The sequence below is a fragment of the Caenorhabditis elegans genome, chromosome I (genome assembly GCF_000002985.6).
Source record: "Caenorhabditis elegans chromosome I".
NCBI classification, from domain to species: domain Eukaryota; kingdom Metazoa; phylum Nematoda; class Chromadorea; order Rhabditida; family Rhabditidae; genus Caenorhabditis; species Caenorhabditis elegans.
The window spans coordinates 14,248,380-14,271,438 of record NC_003279.8 but is presented as its reverse complement, the minus strand read 5'-3'; the positions used below and the strand labels follow the sequence as shown (position 1 = coordinate 14,271,438).

Below are 23,059 nucleotides of genomic sequence, written 5' to 3'. Positions count from 1 at the left end.
TTAACCATGCAAAATCAGTTTAGAAGTCTGCGTCTAAATTCCCGCAATTTTCGTAGATCAACCCGATATGGGGCATTCTGACACCATGTGTAAAACAACCCGAAACCCCGTTAAACTCGCGAGAAAATCCATTTATTCGTCAATTTTCATAATCGATAAGCATGGAGGGGGCAAAACCGGTAATAAATTAGATGGGAAACTTAAATTATTTATTGTAAAACTTTTTGTTGATGTATTGGATGGTTTTTGGTACGTCCAGTGTGATGAGCTCCGCCAAAACATAGGTATTCTCGTCAACAGAGTCCGCTTTGAGAAGATCCTGAAAAAAAATTGAGGAATTTTTTGGAAAATTTGACAAAAATGCCATAAAATTGGCGGGAAAAAGCTCGGAAGCACAAAAAATATAGTGGTTTTCACTAGAAATAAAAACTCCGAAAACTTATCCCACCTGAAACTGCAACGTGGCACTTCCAACTTGATTCTTCCCTTCCGTCAAAGCCACAGAGAACACACCCATCATATCGGTCGACCCAAATTCCACATTAAGCTTGGAGATTCTTTTCGGTGTCTGATATCCTGTGATTTCTCTGATAACTCCCTTTTTGAAGAGCTTCTCAGCGGTGCTCTTGTAGCTTTTGATCTGGTCCAGTGAGGCACGCTCCTTTTGGATTTTGCCGGCTTCCTTGGTGTTCGGGCGGAATGAGAGGCGTCTGCAAATGAGCAAAATTTTAATTTATTGGAATAGAGGCATTCATGAGCCTAGCTTGAACATTTTCGGAGTTCGGGGTAGCCTCGTCCGAAGTCCGGACTAAAAGTTACCGAGGCCCTGACTAAAAGTTACCGGGGTCCGGACTAAAATGAACCACGGTCCGGGGAAACTGTTACTGGAGCCCGTAGTAATATTCTCCGCAGTCCGGACTAAAAGATCATGTAGTCCGGGGTAACTGCTTCTGGAATTCGGAGTAACATTTTCCGGAGTTCGGACTTACAGTTTCCAAAGTTCGGAGTATCAGTTGCCGGGGTCATGAGTAACAAATTCCAGAGCATCCAGAGTCCGGACCAAACGTACAAGCTTCGGGAGTCCGGAGAAACAATTTTCCTAGCCCCGACTAAAAGTTTCCAGAGTCCGGACTGAATGTACCCAAAGTACGACCTAGCAGGTTCCAGGGCCCAAACTGAAACTGACCAGAACCCGGACTACAAGTTACCGTAGTCTGGACTAAAAATTACTGTAGTCCGAGGTAACTGCTTCTAGAATCCGGAGTATCAATTTCCCTAGTCCGGAGAAACATTTTCCGGAGTCCGGTGTAATCTGAAGTCCAGAGTCCGGAGTAGAAGTTTCCGGAGTCTGGACTAAAAATTACCGTAGTCCAGGGTAACTGTTTCCGGTGTCCGGAGAAACAGTTTCCCTACTCCGGAGTAACAGTATCCTGAGCCCGGCGTAGCAGTTCCCTGGCCTGAACTAAAAGTTACCGGAGTCCGGACTAAAAATTTCCAGAGTACGGTCTTACTGAGTCCGAACTGAAAGGTTCCGGTGTTTACAGTGCATCAGTAGGTCCCTAACCAAGACTGTGGGCATATTTCAAACTTCAAATTTCAAACCCCCGACTCCGGACACCCACCCTAGACTACGGTTCTAAACCCCTTACCTTGATGTCCTCGACAAGTTCTGCAGACAAGTCTCCAGGTATTCCTCGTATCTTGCCAACTTCTCATGAAGCTCTTCTCTCTGCTCCATCAGCTTCCGCTTTGTCGCCGCGATGCTCTTCTTCTGCTCCTGACGTTCTCTTTGCCGTCTCTCGTGAAGCCTAATGTCATTTGCGATATCTGTCACTATTGACTGGTAGTTATCGGATTTTTGAGTCCGGCCATCGGCCTCCAGTTGTTCCACGTCCTTTTTGAGATCAGTTTGGATGGATTTGAGGTGAAGGGTGAGCTGGAATTTAGAAATGTTCCTACAATTTTGGAACCTTATTGAAAATTACATACCTCCTTCTTCTCATCCAACAACTCCCCAACATGATTCCCGGGTACTCCCTCCAGCAACAGCTCCACCAGCTCCTTCTTAGCCCTGGTGAACAGGTGAGCTTGAGTTCCATCAGGCAGCATTTCATTGGGTGACGGGTGCAGCTGAAGCATCACAACCCCATCGGAGGTTGCCACATCCGCAATGGAGTCGATCAGTTGGACGAGTTGATTCTCGGATTCTTCTGTGATAGTGGACTTGTTCTTACGAAGACATTCGATGACGGTTTGGAGATGTTTGTCAATGAGGGAAAGGGTTGGCTTGTGGAAGGGGTCGAATTGGGTGAACTCGTTCATCGAGTAGATCTCGTCTAAGGCCACGTTACGAACGTTTTTGTTGATGTAGTCGCTGAAAATTTGGGTTGTTCTGAAATATTTGAACTGTAAGGAAAAGGCTAAGATTATAGCATTCCGAGTAAAAATTCAGAATCCGATGGACTAGACCATGCTTCCTAAAGCCCTGGGATGTCTAAAGCTCACCCTGAAAATCGCCCACGCACTACGAAAAAATGAGATCACGCAGACGACAATCAAAGCCAGAATGGGATCTACCAGCAGCTATGGTTCGGAGAATTAGTCTACATGCCTGACAGTGGCTTACAGTGCGCAAATCTGTTTTTGCTACGCGTTTTACATTGGATTAACTTGTATAAAATGAGCTGAGCTTTTCTGCCGCTCTGTTAGGTTTTAGGATCCCTCCCACTCACATGAACTTATTATGAATGACATGAACATTCGCATTGAGCAGTGACAGGAACCACATTTTATTGGCATATCCCTTATTTGCCACCGCGTTCTCTGTGAAATGAATGATGGCCTCCAGGCGGTGTGTTGCGTCGTCTGTGATCTGCTTTCCGAGAGCCCGGAACAGGCTCCGAGGAGATGTCAGGTGATGGGAGAGGAATACCTGGAAGAAAAGTATTTCGATGCACCATGTCTGAAATCCGTCCTACCTTGTACGCGAACATCGCAACTGTCTGATCAATCTGCATCGCCGTCGCCGCTGGGAACTGATGACGAAGTGCAGTTTCCAGGTAGGAAGTCATGTAGACACAGCTCTTCGGTAGCTTGAAGCTCTTGAACACTGCATCCATAAACCTCTCACTCCACTTGGCCAAAAACGAAATGGATCCACTTAGAACATCCGATACATCAGTGTCCTGCAGCGCTTTCTCCGCCGATTCCACAGGTCTTCCATACAGGTTCATATAAAGATCCACTGGATCCAAGTGGAACGTCTTAACCCTCGACTCCTCATCCACAAAGTCAGTGAGCTCATCTATAATAGATTGGCAGGGATCTGAGAGGATGTTGTCGAAGGTGCTGAGCTTCATCGTGTCGGCAATGGCTTGCATAAAGTAGTTGGATTGAAAATCTTCGATGAGTCGGAGTTGGGAGACGTTCCGTCCGAGGAGTTCGCATAGGAGTCTTACGAATAGGAATTGCTCTCGATTATCGCTGAGGAAGCCGAAGATCGGGGACACCACGTCGGTCATCATCTCGGTGCGGTTTTCACGGAGGTCTGTAATGAATCTAGGTTTAGTAGATTGAAAAGGACTGTCAGGCCTCGTTTTCGGAACCATCAGACCGTGCAATTAAGATTACTAGGCCGTCCCCGCAGGACCATCAGGCCGTGCCCTGAGGACCACCAGGCCGTGCTCTCAGTAATGACAGGCCGTGCCATCAGGACCACCAGGCCGTGCTCTCAGGACTACCAGGCCATGCCCTCAGACCGACACTCCGGGCCTTCAGGACTCTCAGGCCGTGCCCTCAGGACCGTCAGGCCGTGTTTTCTGGGCCCCCAAAGAGTGTTTTCAGGGCCCCCCAGGTCGTGCCCTCAAGACCGTGAGGCCGTGCCCTCAGGACCGCCAGGCCGTGCCCTCCGGACCGCCAGGCCGTGCCGTCAGTAATGACAGGCCGTGCTCTCAGGACTGCCATGCCGTGCCTTCAGGACCACCAGGCCGTGCTCTCAGGACTGCCAGGCCATGCCCTCTGGACTGCCAGGCCATGCCCTCAGGACCGTCAGGCCATGCCCTCAGACCGAAAGGTCGCGCCCTCAGGACTACCAGGCCGTGCCCTCAGGACCGCCACATGTTGTCCGCAGGACTGTCACAGCATTTCACTTAACCTGTCATAGGGTACATCTGCTCAACGCTCCTCATTTGATGTACCCGGCCAGAACCCGGGGCACTTACTTTCTATCAAATTTGCCAGATAATTCGGCTTGGTCTGCAAATAGTACAACAGCTGCTCCAACGACTCCACCGAACACTTCTCTCTCTGCTTCTTCTCGGACACCTCGTTCTTCGCCGCGTAGTCCTCGGCGGACGCAGCGGTTTTGTCGCGATGCGCAATTACTTCCTGGAATTTCAGATATTTTTTTGGATTAACAATACTAGCTTCAGTAAAACGTAGGTCTGTTGAAGAGGTTATGCCTAGTCGAAGTCCCGGTATCCTTCCGAATCTCGGGGTAAAAGTCAGAAACTCGTTTATGGTCTAGATATCGCTAGGTATCGAGCCTCTCTATAAAGAAATAGGCCCCTCGACCCCTTTAAGAAGCCCAGTTAAGCCCACCTGCAAGTTCAACCGATTCTTGATGAGCAACCCGATTTTCTCGTCCATCTCCTCCAGATTCTTATCCAGCTGCCTATTGGACGCCATAAGCCTAGACACTTCAGTTTTCGACTCGGCAACTTCCAGGTCACCCGAGAAGTCTACCTCGCCACGTGGCAACTGCTTCACGAACTTCCGAACTAGAGACAGAGATGGTGTAGTTGACGTTTCTGAAAGGATCTTTATAATAAACTGTAACATTCTGATGGGACTCACTCAACAACTCCAAATCCTTGCGATTTCTGAACACTTTATAATGGCTCTGTATCTTTGTCGCCGCCGCATCCTGCTCTTTCTTCAGCTCAGCCTCCTTCGCCGCTTTCTTCTGTCCCAAAAACTTCCTCAACGCAGCTTGTCCCTTAACAACTTCCTTCTCCTTCTCCTTCCAATACTCATCAAAGTTCACATTCTCATAGGCCACAAAATCCTGGAGTTCCGGATTCCAGCGTAGGAAATTTGGATGTAAAGGCTCCTGGCTAGTCGTCGAATGCTTTGAAGTACTGGTATTCACGTAAATTGTGCCTAGTGGAAATTTGTGATCGAGCCAGAAGTCTTGGGAGCTTTCCGGATGTTTCGAAGCATCTAGCTCTTCGGAAATACGCTTGGCGTACCAGTGAAGAAGCTCCTCTCGATAGCCGTCTAGCTTGAAGCTTTTCAGCTTTTCCAACTCTTTTCTGACTTTTGGCTCCGAGCCTTTCGCTTTATTAATCCTTACTACTTGCTCGGCGAGCTTGAAAGCTTCCTCAACCTCTGCGTTAATTTCCTGCATCGTGGATTTCAAGTCCTCTAAGTTCTGTGGCTTCTTCAGAGCAACCCGCTTTACGTAAAACTCCAAATTTTCCTGGACGTAGAAGTCTCTACTCTGAAGGATTTGCTCGATGCTCTCTGAATCGCCGCGTTGCACGGCACCATTGAGCTCCAAGACCACACGATCTTCCTCCGAGATCTTACAGAACTCGTTGACGATTTGGGAGAGTTGCTCGCGGAGCAAGAAGCCTTCAATCCCCTCGAACTCCTTCTTCAGCCTATTGGAATATAACCTTGCATTGGATTTTTCCACATTCTCCAACTTCAAATGCGGGTTTAGAAGTGCCTTAAGCACATCTTCCGAGGATCCATGCTCCACAGCAATTCGAACTTCCACCAGAGCATTCCCATGAGCAATTGCTTCCCGGACATTGTCCTCTTGTAGTGGGGAATGGGATTTTTGAGCATCACGGAGCAGGGTGACGTAGAGTGAAGTGGCAAACTGACGTACATCTTCGATCTGCAGTAGGTCAAGGATGTGGATGATGGTGGAAGGATCCGAGTCGGAGGCAAGGAGAGTTTCCAGCTGTTCCATGGCGGATTTATCTGGAAATCATATGGATTTTGAGCAGCAGCAACAAGTGACGAAACTCACTATTCACAGAATTAACCACACTTTGCACAAAGATCTTTGCCAGTGGCTCCTCTTCCCCTTGCAATCCATCTAGATACTGCTGAGCTAGGGAATCCTCTACATAATCTATTGACGCTGGTGCTGACTTCAACACTTCCAGCACCTTCCCAGCATCCTTCTCTGCTACTGCTTCCTGGAGAGCTGTCATCGCCAACGCCTGAGCATTCGCATCATTCTTACGGTCCGATAGCATGCTTCCGACGTCTCCAAACTCGGGGAGCTTCGAGTCTTTCAGGTTTTCCTTTGCGGTGACTAGCTCGTTGGCTGAAAATTTTGCTTTTCCAGCGAGATTCCGCATTGGCGGTGCTTTTCGTTGTCTGTGTAGAAGGGTGGCTAGGGCGAAGAGGCAGAAGACAGTCTTCATGTTTCGTCCTTCGAATACGTCCGCTGTTTCTGGGATGAAGATCTGGAACAAGACATGGTGCAGTGGGGAATTTTTCGACAAAATTCAAAAACAGAGGCCGAAGCCAACAAATTTGGAACATGGTGCATCAATCGAAAATTGTGCTCTAAATTTGGTTTCAATGAGCAAATCGGTGTAATTTTTGAAAAATGCACCAAAATTGTGCACTTCCTGAGAATGCTCTTTTTTTTTGGAATACAGGATCTAAATTTCACTGAATTATAAGTTTTTGATTATAGATTTTTAATAATTCTGTGTATTTCCCGCAAGTCAAAACAGTGTTGGACATAAAAATTAGATCAACTCTCTCCCAAGCAGCCCAAAACAAGTCACATTTTAAAGGTGGAGTAGCGCCAGTGGGGAAATTGCTTTAAAACACGCCTATGGTACCACAATGACCGAATATCATGATAAAAAAATTCAAAAAATTTTTCTAAATTTTATATGATTTTTTGTAAATTGAAAAAATCTCAGTTTTTGCCTAATTCCTATTTGAATTACCGCCAATTAGATTTGTTCGATGGAGCGCGCTTGCACGTTTTTAAATTTATTTATTTTATTTTTTGTTATTTTTCACCGATTTTTAATGTTTTCGATGTATTTTTGCTCGAATTTTAGAGAGAAAAAGCCAAGATAAATGCAAATTTTCGATTAAAAAGCAAGCGTACAGGCGTAAATCAGTGAAATTAATTAATTCAGGTTCGAAATCTTTAAAAGTGAAGTAAAAAAACTTTTCATTTTTACGCCTGTAAGCGTGCTTTTTAATTGAAATTTTGCAATTATTTTGACTTTTTCTCTAAAATACAAGCAAAAATACACCGAAAACATTAAAAATCGGTGAAAAATAACAAAAAATAAAATAAACAAATTTAAAAACGTGCAAGCGCGCTCCATCGAAAAAATCCAATTGGCGGAAATTCAAATAGGAATTAGGCAAAAACTGAGATTTTTCCAATTTTCAAAAAATTATATAAAATTTAGAAAAATTTTTTGAATTTTTTTATCATGATATTCGGTCATTGTGGCCCCATAGGCGTGTTTTAAAGCAATTTCCCCACTGGCGCTAATCCACCTTTAAAAAATAGTCCTAAAAATCTGCTAAGGGTCTTTTTCGAGGTAACTTTGACCCAGTTTTTTTTAGCTAAATACTCTTCAAAACTTCAGTCTCCAAAACCTTACCTCCGGTAATCTGACACTCTCCATGGCTCTTCTCCACTGCATAATATTATCCGAATGCCTGTACACCGGCGTCGCATCATTCTGCCGATACTTTTCCTGCCTTATATCAAAAATTCCTTTCTCAGGAACCACCTCCGGAGCGAAAGAGTTACCCAGACGTGCTAGGAGCACACCATTCCTAAGATTCTCCTCAAGATCGGTGGTAGGCACCAGGGTATCGTCGTTGAGGCATTCGGAGAGCCAACTGGAAGGATATAGTATTTTATAGGAACTCCGAATTCGAAAAAAAAAATCTGATCCACTTACGTTCGGACTTCCTCACACCTACACAGGTACTCATAGGCGATTCTGTTGAGTCTTCTCTCATCGACATCCTCCAAAACTTCAGAGGATTCACCGTCTGAAATCGGGGATGGTAGAGATTCCAGACCGTTTAGGTGAGGTGTGGCTGGTTCGGTTTCCATAGTTTTGTGATCTGAAATCATGGAAATGTGAGGCTTCGAATATGAGGTTTCAGATGCAAAAGCTGGGAAAATTGAGAAAATGAGAAAACTGAAAGGCTTTTGACAAAAGTAAGTGCCCGAATTGTTGAAAAACCTTAAAAAAAAAGGCCCTCAGAGATTAAAAAAAAAAGAGATTGAAAGAGTTAAAATTGAAAAGAAACTGCAAATTTACCCCAAAATTTAATGAAAAACCAACGAAAAGTTTTTAAAAAAATTGAAAATTGGCGTCTTGGCCTAGATTTTTTTTTTCAAATACCCAGCTGACATTGGCTTTTAGCAGATTTTTAATGAAATTAGATACAGTTGTGATATGACAGAAATAAGGAAAAAAATGAATTGGAGTTTTAAATTTGAGGATTTACAGAAATTCTGAATTTTTTTTTTCAAAATTTTGGTTCGGGGAGGAATTCGTAGCCTAAGCACAAGCCTAATCCTAAAACTAAGCTTAAGACTAAGCCTAAGCCTAAGCCTGGACCTACGCCTAACCATAAGCCTAAGCCTAGACCTAAGCCATAGCCTAAGCCCAAGCCTAATCCCAAGCCTAGATCTAAGTCTAGGCCTAAGTCTAGGAGTCAGTCTCAGCCCAAACCTAAGCCTAAGTCTAAGCCCAGAATTAGGACTAAGCCTAAGCATGAATCTAAGCCTACACCTAAACCTAAGCCTAGACCTAATCACAAGCCTGAGCCTTTGCCTAAGCCCGAGTCTGAGCCTAAGCCTAAGCCTAAAACTAAGTTTAAGCCTACGCCTCAGTCTGGGCCTACGCCTAAGCATAAGCCCAAGCCTAAGCCAAAGCCTAAGCCAATGACTATGTCTAAGCCTAATTCTAGGCCTATGCCTAAGCCTATGCATAAACCTAAGCCTAAGTTTAAGCCTTAGTCTAGGCCTCAAAAGTTTCAGACTTTCTGAGAACTTTACTAAAACGCAATTTTTTGTCTAGTAACGGAATTCTAAATTCAAAGCCGCATTACTTTACTAAAAGGGAACAAGAGTGCTCTTCTTAGCATTTCCTCTGTCCCCCTCTTCAGTTTCAATTTCAAAGGGTCCCATAGTACTCAGAAGGGCAAAGCATGTTGCAAGCTTCCCCTTCCGCGCCCCTATAGAAGCTTCTAGACACTGTGGAGCGCCGCGGAGACGCAGGATGGTCGAGAAGAATGAAATGATACGGAAACATCAAATTGGTGATTGTAAATGCCACATGTGACCAGTTGAAGGACAAGTGTTGGCAGGTTGGCAGGTGCGAAATGGTAGAAAAGTTTGAAAAAAAAACGGTGTGGAGGTAATTATGGGAAGTTTTTGATCGAACAAAATACAGATGGAATAGTTTTGGAACCGAAAATTGAATTTCTGAGGAAAATTTTAAAATCTAAGAATTTTGCAGGTTTTGGACTGTAGAAAGGCTAGTAAATGATTTTTTTTTTTGGTAATTTTGGCCCTGGAAATGCTGCGGTCAGCTGTATTTTTCACTAATTTTTACCTGAATCTGAAAATTTTCAGGTCTCATAAGAGTAGTCCGAAAGTTTTGCACCATTTTTGACCTATTTTTTTGAGAAAATTCCATGACCCTGGGCCTAGCTAGCTTCAAATTTAGGCTAAAAAATTTAATAATTTATTATTCAATTTTTGGCCCAAAAATTTTCGATTTCTAATTTTTATGTATTTATATAGTAAAAGTTAACCTAACTAAAAGTTAGGTATAACCTCAATTTAAAAAAAAATTCAAAATTTTTCGGTTTCAAATGTGAGTTCAGGGCTTACAAGAGTATTAGAAAGTCTTGCACCATTTTTGTTTTTGACATAATTTTCTTTTGAAAAACTCCCAAGGCCCTAGGCCTAGCTAGCTTTAAATTAAGGTCAAAAGCCTTAATTTTTTACCTTATTAGACCTATTTAGACCTAGATATTTGATATAGGCCTAGGCTAGATAACTTCAAAATTAAGTGAAACTTTAAATTTTCTGCATTTTTTGGTGAGAGTTAAAAGGTTGCAATAGGATTTCAAAAATTTTGCAAAAATTCCTAAAGCCTGGTACTAGCCAACTTCCTTCAAATTTAGGATCAAAACCCTACTAGAGTTTTCAAGTTTTCAATTAAAAAATTTCAATAACCAAATTCGTTTTGTTGGTGAATTTGAAGCTCTAAATGAGGAATAAGGAATCTAAGCTAAAAACAAAACAAAAAATTCCCGGTTGGGGAGCACCGTTACCATGGCATTCAAAGCAAAAAAAAAACCTGCGGCCAAGAAAAATAAGCTAATAATATTAATATGCAATGCAGGCCCTGAAGAGGGAAGTCTCAAAAACCAAAATTTGACCAGATTTGAAAATTTTGAAATCTCGAGAAAACGTTATCTGGACTGAGAAACTGCTACGGAAAATGGAAATTTCTAAAAATTTAAGACTGTATATAAAACTAATTTTTACACAACCAAATCCAAACCACAAAAAAAACCAAGAAAAAAGTCCCACATGAAGAAATATCATAACGGTTCCCAGGTTCCCAAGACGGGGGGAAACTTTCCTAATCCTTTTTGAGAAAAAACCTCCAAAAACACTGCGAGAATGTGTGATAGTTAGCCGTAAGAGGCGCAGACATTGAGAAGAAGACGACTGAATTAGAAGCAGTGACAACCGATATGGGGGAGAAACAGGAGAAAGAGAGAGAGAGAAAGAGAAGGGGAAAAAGTTTCATTGGAAATTAGCCGTAGTTTTTCTTTATGTGTTGTCACAGCTGAAGGCTCATTTCCCAAAAACAATAGCGTTATGAAATTTTGTATATCAAAGTATGCTCCGAAGGTCTTCTTTTGTGAATTTCTAGTTTGAAATTTGGTGTTCCAAAATTACGCTATTAACGGTATATAAAGGTATATAAAGGTATAATAAAGGAATATAAACGCATAAAGGTATACAAAAGTATATAATGGTATATAAATGTGCATAAAGGTACATACGGTATATTAACAGTACATATATTAACGGTTTATAAAGCAGTATATAAAGAAACATAGAGCCTTAAAGAAAAATTGAAAGTTCTGAAATGAGCCCCCGCGAGGTGAGGTTTTTACGCACTCGACAACAAATGTAATAATCGCTGATAAGACACATGCCATTAAGAACGTGGGTAGGGGGGAAATAACTTCAATTTCTTGTGCATTATTACATATTTTTTATGGCCTAGAAAAGTTTGCAAAATTAGGAAAGTGGCCTAAAGAAGGACTATCATAAACGGGGCCGGGGGCTATATAAAAAACGGGAAATTATATTATTTTTTTGACAAGAAACTTGATATTGTTAAATTTCTGTGAAGTTCCTACATAGGATTGTATGGGTTGAACTAGAGATATATTACAGTAGAGGCAGTGTTGTTTTAACACCTACTAGTAATAAAGGCTCTAGTAGTTTAGAACCTTGGTAGATCAGTCCCTAAGTAGCCTAGTAGATTGATACTTTGGTAGTAGCTTTCTAATCCGTCACGTGGTGTCGGAGTGTCTTATTTCAGCTTGATCTACGTTGATCAAAAAAAATGCGGGAGAAGAGACGCAGGCTTCTCAACTGATTTCGCATGGTTAAGAACGTGCTGACGTCACATATTTTTCGGCAAAAAATTGCCGCATTTTTGTAGATCAAACCGTAAGAGGACAGCCTGGCACCACGTGGTCCGTAGCATCCTAGTCCGTCAGTTTTTAGACCTTGTTAGCAGACAAGTCCCTCAGTAATTTACAGTTCTATTAGCTTAGTAGAAATCCTCCAGGGGTATTATCCTAGTTAGGGCAGTTTCACAGCTTATTGAGCTAAAAGGCTCTCCTGAGCTAAAGTCTAATACTGCTTCAATATTGGTTTTCCGCAAAATATCATATTAAATCTAACACATGACGCATTAAGTATCAATATCCAATAAAGCCATAATGCTCGCCAATGAGGTCTCTAGAGAGGGCGGCTTCAACATGTGGCACAAATTTGATGTAAATTTCATGAAAAAACTTAATAATACTGGTTTAAGTAATTATCATCTAGATTTCGAGGCCAAAAGCTAGTTAAACGCTTTTCGAAACAGGAGAAAAGCAGTAAAAACCAAACACTGTACACCTTCTTCTTGTCTCACCGCCGATGCTCCGATTCACTGTGCACTTTTTTCGTCACAGTGCAAACAAATACAAAAAGCAACATTATTATTACAGGGGTGTCTCACTGAGTCGTCAAGCAGCAAATATCAATGGGAATATCAAATTTCTTTAAAAAAGGGGGAACCGGTTGAAATTTTGAAATTTTGAAATTTTGAAATTTACTTACAATTTTTGACTTGAAAAAAATGGATCAAAAATTGCTGAAAATCTTGAAAATTGAAGCTTTTACTCAAAAAATCGAGAAAAACTTGAAACCTTTCCCTGTGCTGGTATTATTCCTAATATATATTTTTTTAATTTTAAGTCTATAGACTACGTCATCAATAAGCGGAGCCTCTCCCTTCGTGGCGAGACCCATCGTGTCGAGACCAATTGTGGCGAACCCAACCAATTTTGGCGGGAAATTCAAATTTTCTGGGAAAATTTTTTGGCGGAAAATTCTAATTTTCCGCGAAAAAGGTTTTGGCTGGAAATTCAAATATTCCGAGAATACTTTTTGGCGGGAAATTCAAATTTTCTGAGAAAAAAGTTTGGCGGGAAATTTAAATTTTCTGAGAAATTTTTTTGGCGGGAAATTTAAATTTTCTGAGATAACTTTTTGGCTGGAAATTTAAATTTTCTGAGAGAAATTTTTATGGCGGGAAACTCAAATTTTCCGATAAAACTTATTGGCGGGAAATTCAAACTTTCTGAGAATACTTTTTGGCGGAAAATTCAAATTTTCTGAGAAAACGAATTTTGGCGGGAAATTCAAATTTTCTGTGAGAATTTTTTGGCGGGAAACTCAAATTTTCCGATAAAATTTTTAGGCGGGAAATTCAAATTTATCCGATAAAACTTTTTGGCGGGAAATTCAAATTTTCTGAGAAAGCTTTTCGGCGGGAATTCAAATTTTCCGAAAAAAAAAATTTGGCCGGACATTCAAATTTTTTGAGAAAACTTTTTGGTCGGAAATTCAAATTTTTGAACCTCTAGAAGTTTCTAGAATAATCTGGAAACTTTTTTGACCGTCTAGAAAAGTCTTAAAACTTCTATAAAAGTCTGGAATTTCCTAGAAAAATCTGGAAACTTGTAGAGCTTAAATTTTCCAAAAAAACTCAAATTTTCCGATAAAATTTTTAGGCGGGAAATTCAAACTTTCTGAGAATACTTTTTGGCGGAAAATTCAAATTTTCTGAGAAAACGAATTTTGGCGGGAAATTCAAATTTTCTGTGAGAATTTTTTGGCGGGAAACTCAAATTTTCCGATAAAACTTATTGGCGGGAAATTCAAACTTTCTGAGAATACTTTTTGGCGGAAAATTCAAATTTTCTGAGAAAACGAATTTTGGCGGGAAATTCAAATTTTCTGTGAGAATTTTTTGGCGGGAAACTCAAATTTTCCGATAAAATTTTTAGGCGGGAAATTCAAATTTTCCGATAAAACTTTTTGGCGGGAAATTCAAATTTATCCGATAAAACTTTTTGGCGGGAAATTCAAATTTTCTGAGAAAGCTTTTCGGCGGGAATTCAAATTTTCCGAAAAAAAAAATTTGGCCGGACATTCAAATTTTTTGAGAAAACTTTTTGGTCGGAAATTCAAATTTTTGAACCTCTAGAAGTTTCTAGAATAATCTGGAAACTTTTTTGACCGTCTAGAAAAGTCTTAAAACTTCTAGAAAAGTCTGGAATTTCCTAGAAAAATCTGGAAACTTGTAGAGCTTTTCAGAAAAATCTGGAACTTTTGAGAAACATCTATAAACTTCTAGAAAAACCTGGACAACGGGAAAAAACTCCAAAAATGCTCCAAAAATCTATACACACTGCCCTCGGCTAAGCTCTGCTTATCTGGGCGTCCCCGCCGTCAAAATATAATAAATGAAATGAAATAAATTCTATTTCTGAAGGACAGCAAAATGCTCTCTCTCTCTGAGCACAGAGCAGCTCATTTTAAATGCAAAACCACTTTGCGGCGGCCTTTTTTCAAATGTTTCGAGTCGAAATTAATTGGTTTTTATGCATTTTAAACCTTTTACAAAACTCTCAAAAAATAGAAGAATAACGCGAATTTTCGATTTTCTTTCATTTTTTCTATGCCCCAACTAAAAGCCCATTTGCAAATAGACAGGCGGTTTATAAACATTTTGAGCGGTGAAAGCCGAGGTTTCAACAAAGCAAATGGTTTATTGGGGGCAGATGGAGAGGTATTAGAGAATCAGAAATTTGATGGCAAGCAGGAGGATTCCAGTGGCAAGGGAGCCAATTCCAGAGGCCGATTTGAAGACTCCTTCCCTGAAAAAAATAGACATGGTGCATCGAAAGTTTAGAGATATTTCTGCGGTAAAGCCAAATACCCCCGATAATTGAACTTATATAAAAAGTTCCAATTCTCTAAACCCACCAATTATTCTCATTCTGAAAGTGGATCCGTTTCCTGATCAGCCTCATCGCCTCCTGATTTTGATCCTGATCATTCTGATCGCATTGTCTCATCCACTTCGTCAAAAACGTCAGGTCCTGGGAGTCGGTGTCAAAGGCCAGCGGGAGCCCGAGCACGGCGACGTAGCGGTCTGTCATGCAAATTTGGAGGGTCTCGGTGAGCTGGAATATAGCGAGGAATCGGGGTTTGGAGACTAAAAAAAAAGGGACACTATAAATTCCTGAAAAGTTTTAGTTTCCAGACAAAAAGGGCCTGAGAAACTTTTAAAACTTCAAATATAGTACTTATTAGGGCTCCCAGTTGAGTGAGGCGCAAAATGCTGCCTCACGCCGGCTGGCCTCACGATTTGGAAGCAGCCGACACGTTAGGGGTTCCGCAGCTTCCTGTGTGCGCAACTTAGTGCGAAAAGGTTGTTATTTGGAAGCAGCCGACAGGTTCGGAGTTCCGCAGCTTGGTGTCTGCGCAGCGTAGTGCAAAAAAGTAGTTATTTGAGCGCAGCCGACACGTAAGGGGTTCCGCAGCTTTCCGTACGCGCAATGTAGTGCGAAAAAGTAGTTATTTGGAAGCAGCCGACAAGTTCGGGGTTTCGCGCCGCACCTTCCATACGGCGACCTCATGGGAGTCCTAGTACTTATGCTTCTAGAATTTGAAAGCAAGACACGTCCCTTACCTTACAATCCAAATGAAAATGCGACGAGCAGATAAAATTATAATATCTCAAGTTCAACTGCTGCTCGGTGATCCCATGCAATCCCAATGATGGCTCTGCGGCTGACGCCTTTGAAATCGCCCTCATCGGCACCACTTCCCCAGTGACGTCATGAGCAATGATCTGCCCTTTGGCGGCCACACTATCCATCTGGCTTGGTGGCACCGGCTGGGCGTCTGAGTTAACAGGAGCAGTGGAGTTGGTGTCTGCTGAGATAAGGGCGTCCTGGACAGGATCCTGAGCCACGATTGGAATAGTAAAACATAGGAGAAGAAAAATGTGCTTCATGGTGTTGGAGGAGGAATGAAATGATTGTTCCGAACAGAGTGGGAAGCGGTTTCCCATGATCGGAAATTTGTGATTTTTATGTGATGGAAACGCGGTGGTTTGAGCGGGCGGCTTTTTCTTGGGAACTATAAAATTGATGATTCATAGAGTTACGGTATGGGACTACAAAAAATTTCAGCAGCGGGTCTAGAAGCTATGATCCTAAAGAAGAAAAAGTATCTTAAAGGTTTTCAAAGGGTTTCAGAGCGACGAACTCCCCAGCATTGAGTTTTGACGCTATGTGTCTGAAAATAAGGGCATGTTCTGTGGCCAATCCTGTGACGCTATTTTGGGCCGGCCCAATATCTTGACTCAGAGTTGAAGCTTTTGCGCGCACTTTGTTCCATTAGCTCACAGAAGCCTGTCCCAGTATCGTCATAATTAAGGGGATTGCGACTGGAATAGGTGGGGTGCTCTTTCGTGTGGGTTTTTAGGCATATAGCAAAATTGATATATTCTTTGTACTGACGAATATCATGTTTTTTCAGTCCTAATTGTTCAGTTTTAACTCTATTTCGTTCCAATTTGTGCGCAAGAACAAGAATCGAAATATCGATTTTTGAAACTACAGAAAATACCAATCAAAGTATACTAGCTTGTACGGAAGGTTATTTTTAAAAATTCAGAAATTAAGCAAAAGCTGTTTTTTTTTCCAAAATTCAATAGTACGGTAAAAACACATGGAGCGATTCTTTTTTATTTCATAAAACTGTTCTACATGATTGAATATACCAGAAAATACCAATCAAAGTATGCTAGCTTGTACGGAAAGTTATTTTAAAAAATTCAGAAATTAAGCAAAAGCTGTTTTTTTTCCAAAATTCAATAGTACGGTGAAAACATATGGAGCGATTCTTTTTTATTTCATAAAACTGTTCTACATGATTGAATATACCAGAAAAAACAATAAAAGTATGCTAGTCTTTCAGATGTTGACATTGAAGATACGGATCTCGGAGCAATCGACCTCCGAACAGTTGAGTTAGAACCTCGGAGGACTAGGTTCTGAAGCGTCAGCGGTTGATATAAAAATGTGGGTCTCGAAGCAATCCCCTTCTTCAGAATGAGTCCTGACTCAATGGGGTCTTATAGTAAGTAGTCTTTTTTTTAAAGTTCTCACACCAGAAATAACACATTCACACTTTATTCGAATGTTCACATTTTCCAAAAAAAAAAACGTTAGAATCTTTAAACCGGCCGCGTCCCACATACAAATCCCTTCAACCGGTACGCGTAGGCCACCACCCAGTCACACCTACAACTTTAAAAATTAAACGTGTCTAAACTAGAAACTCACGGAACGGCAACGGTTGATTTTCCTTGGGTTGCTGCAACCCGGTAAACAAGACAGTTGTCCAGCGTGCCAATCACTTGGTCTTCAACCCAGTTGTTGTAGACTTCAGTGATCAGTGGGTCCGTTATGTTGAAAGCCTAAGAGGATTTGATAACTAGTACAGAAAACTGGAGGTTAAATAATGCCGTGAAATGTCGCAAAATGTATTTGAGTTAGGTCTGGCATATTTGGCGTTCGGCCGTTCGCTTTTTAGAACTTTGACAATTTTCCGAGGGGTAGAGGCTTTCACGACGGCCGACAATTTCCGAGTTTGGCCACTCAGTATACTTAATCATATAATTTATTAATGAGTGGCTAAACTCGTAAATTGTCGGCTGCCATGAAAACCTACACCTCGGAAAAATTTCAAAGTTTTCAAAACCGGATGCATGTGCGTCCGGTTCGGAGCAGGCCCTAATTTAAATACATTTCGCGACATTACTTGAGTAACCCCATTAGTACCTTAATTCCATCACAATCTGATCCTATTTTATCATTGTTTCTGCAACTCTCCTTCCTCACCCCATTCACCCAGTATGCATCGCCATGTTCATTCAAAGGAGACACCGAACCATTCGTTCTTCCTGAACACTAATATTTTTTTTAAAGTAGAGTTCCTGCTTCACGTACTGAATACAAAATCCCTTTCAGTTTCGTTATCAAATGCATTCAGCACTCCATTGTACTCCGATTTGCAAAAATCGGAACTTTCCTCTTGAGATGTCAAAGTTTTGTTAATTACCTAAACTTATACATATCATGAACAATGATTCTTATTTTAAACAAACCCCGATGCACCATAATCCTTTAAGTCTATGAAACATTTCAAAGTTCTCCGGGCACTTGGGAGGTTTCTGGATGATCCAAGTGTTCTGAGATATCGTTACATTGTATGGCTGATCATGGTTTATAAATCCTTGCAACACGTTGCCATTGGTGGAATAGTCACAACTGGTCAAGTTGGTGACTGTCTGACACAAAAAACTTGGTAGATGCTTACTATTAGATTCTAGCTCTCACCTTAACTGCCACCATCTTCCCGTAGTGGGAATTCAATCTTTTAATCGTGGAAAGTTTACCGATCTCAAAAAGTTTACAAGTTCCATTTTCAAACCCTGCCACAATACAGTCCAGTTTATTGTGGCAGTTTGTTACGCAACTAGACCAATTCACAGTTTTCTCGGTGAAGTTTAGGAAGTTTGTTAGCTCACCGTGGAGTAATACCATAATATGGGTGCTCGGGCTCTAAATAATTTAGTTGGCAGTGTTAGAGAATTTGGGATGCTTACTGTAAAATCAAATATCAGTGGGAAACTAAGAAAAAGGATATGAATTTTCATAATGTCTTCAAAAGTTTGGAAAAAAGACAAAAAAAGTATAGCATGAAGTTTAGTAGACAACATATAAAACATTTTTCGAGGACAAATCTCTATAGTGACGGCTTTAATGTACAATTTTAGTGCGCTTTGTAAAAATATTTGCTTAGAAGTACTTGAGAGTTCGATTCATCAATGATAGAGGCTTCAAACTAGAAAATTGGTAGAGTTCTGAGGCAAGCAATATTATGGAACTTAATGCAGGTGTCTAACAGAAAAAGGCGACTAGTTCCACTGAGGTGCAGTTGCTTCAAAAGCATTTTTCCAATTCAGCCAAAATAGTCAAAGATAGATAGCGGCAGACATCATCGCCTATTATACTCGCTACAAACCTCTCAATTGATCAGTGTAGCAGAAAATTGTAGAAAATTCCAAAAATCTATGAATATCTCCATTCAGATCACAATTCTGGTATTTAAATTTCTTGTGCACAGAAAATTTTCAGACGGGTCTCAAAGCTATCCCCTTCCCAGGAAGGAGTCTTGGCTCAAAAATTGTAATTCAAGAAATTGGTGTATTAGTAAATAGCATCCCGAAACTACAGTAGTGTAATTTTTAAGGTCTTTACATCAGAAACAACACATTCACATTTTATTTCAATATGTTCCAAAAATGAAAACGTTCGAACAATCAACCCGGCCGTGTCCCACAGATGAATCCTTTTATCAGGTATTGAAAGGTTCCGAGAGGAAAATTCCCCCAATCACACCTGAAGCTTTATTATAGTGATTAATTCAGAAGTCTCAGTAGGAAACTCACGGGACGTCATCGGTTGATCTACCTTCTTTTGTTCCAACTCGGAAGACTATGCAACCACCAGCTCCCTTGTTGTCACGCATGCCACTCGGTTGGTTGTCGGCCCAGTTTTCAAAAACTTCAGATATCAAGGGATCCGTTATGTTGAAGGCCTGGGAGGTTTTGATAACTAATTGTGAATCCCGTAGAAATGAATAATTCAGAAAGATACCTTTATTCCATCGCAATCCGACCCTTCTTGGTATTGGTGCATGCAACTGTTCTTCCGCTCCCCATTCATCCAATATGCATCGCCTTGATACCCAGCATGTATCTGATATTTTTCTACAAACCTCATTGTTTCATCTGAAAATCAATCTCGGTGTAGTAATTTTGATGCATCACGTACTCAGTACAAAATTCTTCTCCTCTTCGCTATCAAAACTACTGAGCACTCCATTATGCTGCGTATAGCAAAAATTGGCACCTTCAGCTTGAGATGTTCCGGGTCGTGTAACAACCTGAATTTAAAACTTACATATACAAGTAGATTTTAAACTAACCTTAATGCACCATGATCCCTTATGTCGGTGAAACATTCGGAAACCCTCAGAACACTTGAGCTCCTGAATAGTCCAAGTACCCTGAGATATTATTACTTTATAGGATTCATTAGAGCCTATAAACCCTTGCAATCCATTTCCATAGCCACAACTGGTCAAATTGGTCACGGTCTAGGACAAAAACATTAGTATAGGCTCAAGTTCTAGCTCTCACCTTAACTGCCACCATCTTCTCGGAGTAGGCATTCAACCTCTTAATCGTGAAAACTCTGCCTAACTCAATATGTGTACAGGTTTCATATTCAAATCCCGCTACAATACAGTTCACTTTTGAGTGGCAATTTGTTACGCAAGTAGACCAGTTCACAGGCTTTTTGGTGAAGTCGGACAAACCCCCGCCGTGAGTTAACACCTCGCCGTGCATTAAAACCATAATCTGGGTGCGCTGGCTCTGAATGATTTAGTTAAAATCGCTAAGGATTAAGGAATTCTTACTATAATTGCAAATATCAGCGGAAAAATAAGAAACAGGATGTAAAGTTTCATGATTTCTTCAAAATTTCGGAAAAAAGACAAAAAGAAGTATAACATGAAGTGGAGTAGCCAACACATAAAACTTTTTTTGAGGACACATCTCTATAGTTACAACTTTTATGTACATACACTTTTAGAGGAATTTTCGATTTTCTTTGCTCATAAGTACTCGACAGAATTCTGATCTTTTGGGACCAGGACTACAAACTAAAAAATTGTTGGAGGTATTAGGAAGCCTGAACCGATATTGTACAACATAATGCTGTTTCGACAAAGTATACCAGTTTCAGCTTTTATTCAATAATCAGCTAAACTAAAACTTTCGGATTAGTTTTAATTATTTTACTGATACCATTGTCGTGCCAAAATTAAAGCTCCGTAAATATTGGAATCCCGCAGAGCCGGGGCAGTATTTTGTTTGCAGACTTAGCCGACGCCTGGTTTCGACGCGAAAGGTGTCCGGTTTTTTATTGTAGACATATTGTAGATGTAAGTGTTGTCTCAGTAATATCCACAGAAGTCTGCACAAGTCTATGAACTCAAATGTATATATCAAAGTATCCCACTACATCACAATTCTGATGCCTATTTTGCTTGTGGTCCTGTGCATGTGCTATCTATAGTTTGATCTACGCGGTCTGTTTGGCGGTCTATCGTAACCTATCTTCTCCACGCTTGCTTGTAGTTTTCCCTGTGTAAGACCCCCTGCATAGGAGGTGATTGTAATGAGAGCAACTCTTGGACCAAGGGGGTGAACTCCGGAGCTAATACTATCACCCCTCAGTCAAAACTTAATTATTATAAATGTAATTTAGCAGCGCTTAATTTCGACTTAGCAATTATTGATTGGAATCTGGTTTTTTCCACACTACCAACTCTTTCTCAGAAATATTCTTATTTTCTGAATATCTTAAACACCCTTATCAAAAAGCATTGCCCAGTTACTGTCCAAACCACTCCACCCAATAAAACCCCCAATATCCTCAAAAAAATCCACAGAACGCAAAAAAGGCTCAGTAAAAGTCCTAGCCCTACTCTCTCCAAAAAACTGAAAAAGCTTATGCGTAGTTACCGATACTTCCTGAAACCCAATGAGACTAAAACAACCACTAGCAAAAATCTGTCTTCCATTCGTAAACTGATTCGAAAAAGAATGAAATGTCTAAAAGGTATCCCCCCACTTATACACAATAATTCAACAATTCTTGACGACTCCGAAAAATGCTCCATATTCTCCCAAACCTTTATGGATAACTTCTCGTCTCCTCAAGTTTCCACATCCCCCCAACAATCCGTGGTTTCACCAAGCTCAGCTAATAACCCAAATGCGTGCAAGTATCTTTTCGAACCCTACATAGTTAAGCAAATTCTTAGAAAACTTACTCCAAAAATAGGTTTCTCCCTTAACTATGTTAACTTTTATATTTTGAAACATTGCGCCACTCCCCTTGCACTTCCATTATCCTTAATTTTCACCCAATCCTTCGAGGAAGCAATACTTCCTGACGCGTGGAAACACGCTACAGTCCTACCCATCCCGAAAAAAGGTAACCCAGCCATTCCCTCAAATTACCGTCCAATAAGCTTAACTGATCATATAGCTAGAGTTATGGAAAAAGTAATCTGCTCCCGAATTAGAATTGATTATAGGCATCTAATCTCCCCACACCAGCACGGTTTTCTAGACTATCGGAGTTGCACCACATCTCTCACTCGCTCAACCTCACTTTATCATGAGATCTTAAAACAGCACAATTCCCTAGACGTCCTGTTCTTCGATTTCTCCAAGGCGTTTGATCAAGTATCCCACATTAAATTGATCGAAAAACTAGAACATATAGGTATCCACAGTAACTACACTAGATGGTTTGAATCCTTTCTCACAAACAGATCATTTTCCCTTAAAGTGAACAGTATAACCTCAACCCAAAAATACTCTGTACCCTCTGGCGTTCCCCAGGGAACTGTATCGGGTCCACTTCTTTTTATCCTGTTCATCAATGATCTACTACACTCAATCCCTCCTACCGTCCATTTCTCATGTTTTGCGGACGATATTAAATTATTTGGTCACAGCCCTTCTGAATTACAAGCAGCCATAGATTTAATTGCTAATTGGTCAAAAGATAACCAACTCCCGCTTGCCCCTGCCAAAACCGCCCTTCTTCAGTTAGGCAAAAAGAATTCTAAAAATGTTTACACCGTTGACAACATCACAGTTTCCCCCACCAACTCAGTGCGCGACCTTGGTCTCTACACTGACTCCAAGTTAACGTTTAAACCTCATATAAACAGAGCCACTTCTCTTGCCCTCTTACGCGCTAAACAAATCCTCAAATGTTTCTCCTCTTCTTCCCCTAAATTCTATATAAATATGTACAAGACCTACGTTTCCCCTATCCTTGAATACGGATCAGTCATATACTCCCCTCCACCAACATCTAATTTATCAAGCACACTAGAATCTCTTCTCAAATACTTTTCTAAACGGGTCCTACAGCGCTGCAATTTTAAATACAAAATAAAAAATGCTCCACAAACACACAATGCTTTCTCCAAATCCTACGAAAACCGACTAAAAATTCTAGGAATTTCATCAGCCCGCTCTCTCCGCCTAAGAGCCCAACTATTGCTTCTATACAAAATTCTTACCGGCGCAGCGCACTTCCCAAAAAGCAGTGACTTTGTTACGCTTGCTAACTCGTCTCGTCGTCCGATGCTCATTAAAATTAAAAATCCCAAATGTCGTAGCTTTTTCTCCCAAGTAGTGCCAATATGGAA

The 23,059-nt window shown here is 41.0% G+C and overlaps 4 protein-coding genes across 4 annotated transcripts; all 4 read right to left on the bottom strand.

The window, feature by feature from the left end:
* Positions 1–117: 117 nt before the first annotated feature.
* pes-7 (Calponin-homology (CH) domain-containing protein) lies at positions 118–8,135 on the bottom strand. Its single transcript, NM_061091.7, has 12 exons — positions 7,968–8,135; positions 7,662–7,905; positions 6,041–6,485; positions 4,855–5,991; positions 4,600–4,808; positions 4,221–4,386; positions 2,979–3,547; positions 2,733–2,932; positions 1,990–2,374; positions 1,650–1,936; positions 449–710; positions 118–319 (listed from the first exon to the last, which is right to left on the bottom strand). The coding sequence occupies exons 1-12, from the start codon at positions 8,123–8,125 to the stop codon at positions 206–208; spliced, it is 4,176 nt and encodes a 1,391-aa protein (NP_493492.1). The 5' UTR covers positions 8,126–8,135; the 3' UTR covers positions 118–205.
* Positions 8,136–14,422: 6,287 nt separating this feature from the next.
* Positions 14,423–15,755, bottom strand: K04H8.3 (uncharacterized protein; the record flags this gene model as incomplete). Its single annotated transcript, NM_061090.3, has 3 exons — positions 14,423–14,553; positions 14,663–14,862; positions 15,372–15,755. The coding sequence occupies 3 exons, from the start codon at positions 15,753–15,755 to the stop codon at positions 14,469–14,471; spliced, it is 669 nt and encodes a 222-aa protein (NP_493491.1). The 3' UTR covers positions 14,423–14,468.
* A 1,170-nt stretch (positions 15,756–16,925) lies between these two features.
* K04H8.2 (CW domain-containing protein) lies at positions 16,926–18,482 on the bottom strand (the record flags this gene model as incomplete). The annotated part of the gene is made up of 7 exons (NM_001375240.1): positions 16,926–16,992; positions 17,035–17,168; positions 17,533–17,654; positions 17,701–17,812; positions 17,859–18,041; positions 18,091–18,315; positions 18,360–18,482. The coding sequence occupies 7 exons, from the start codon at positions 18,480–18,482 to the stop codon at positions 16,926–16,928; spliced, it is 966 nt and encodes a 321-aa protein (NP_001361865.1).
* Positions 18,483–19,022: 540 nt separating this feature from the next.
* On the bottom strand, positions 19,023–20,356 carry clec-116 (C-type lectin domain-containing protein; the record flags this gene model as incomplete). Its single annotated transcript, NM_001375239.1, has 7 exons — positions 19,023–19,155; positions 19,206–19,354; positions 19,414–19,547; positions 19,591–19,702; positions 19,745–19,915; positions 19,959–20,195; positions 20,240–20,356. 7 exons carry the CDS (start codon positions 20,354–20,356, stop codon positions 19,077–19,079), a joined length of 999 nt encoding a protein of 332 aa, NP_001361864.1. The 3' UTR covers positions 19,023–19,076.
* Positions 20,357–23,059: the final 2,703 nt, after the last annotated feature.

What these genes read in the sequence shown, in the direction of transcription:
- pes-7 (NM_061091.7), bottom strand. Translation starts at nt 8,125, where the DNA reads ATGGAAACCGAACCAGCCACACCTCACCTAAACGGTCTGGAATCTCTA. An exon ending in AGAATCGGTTGAACTTGCAG is followed by an intron (nt 4,387 to 4,599) that starts GTGGGCTTAACT and finishes CTGAAATTCCAG; the next exon opens with GAAGTAATTGCGCATCGCGA. An exon ending in TGTTGGATGAGAAGAAGGAG is followed by an intron (nt 1,937 to 1,989) that starts GTATGTAATTTT and finishes TCTAAATTCCAG; the next exon opens with CTCACCCTTCACCTCAAATC.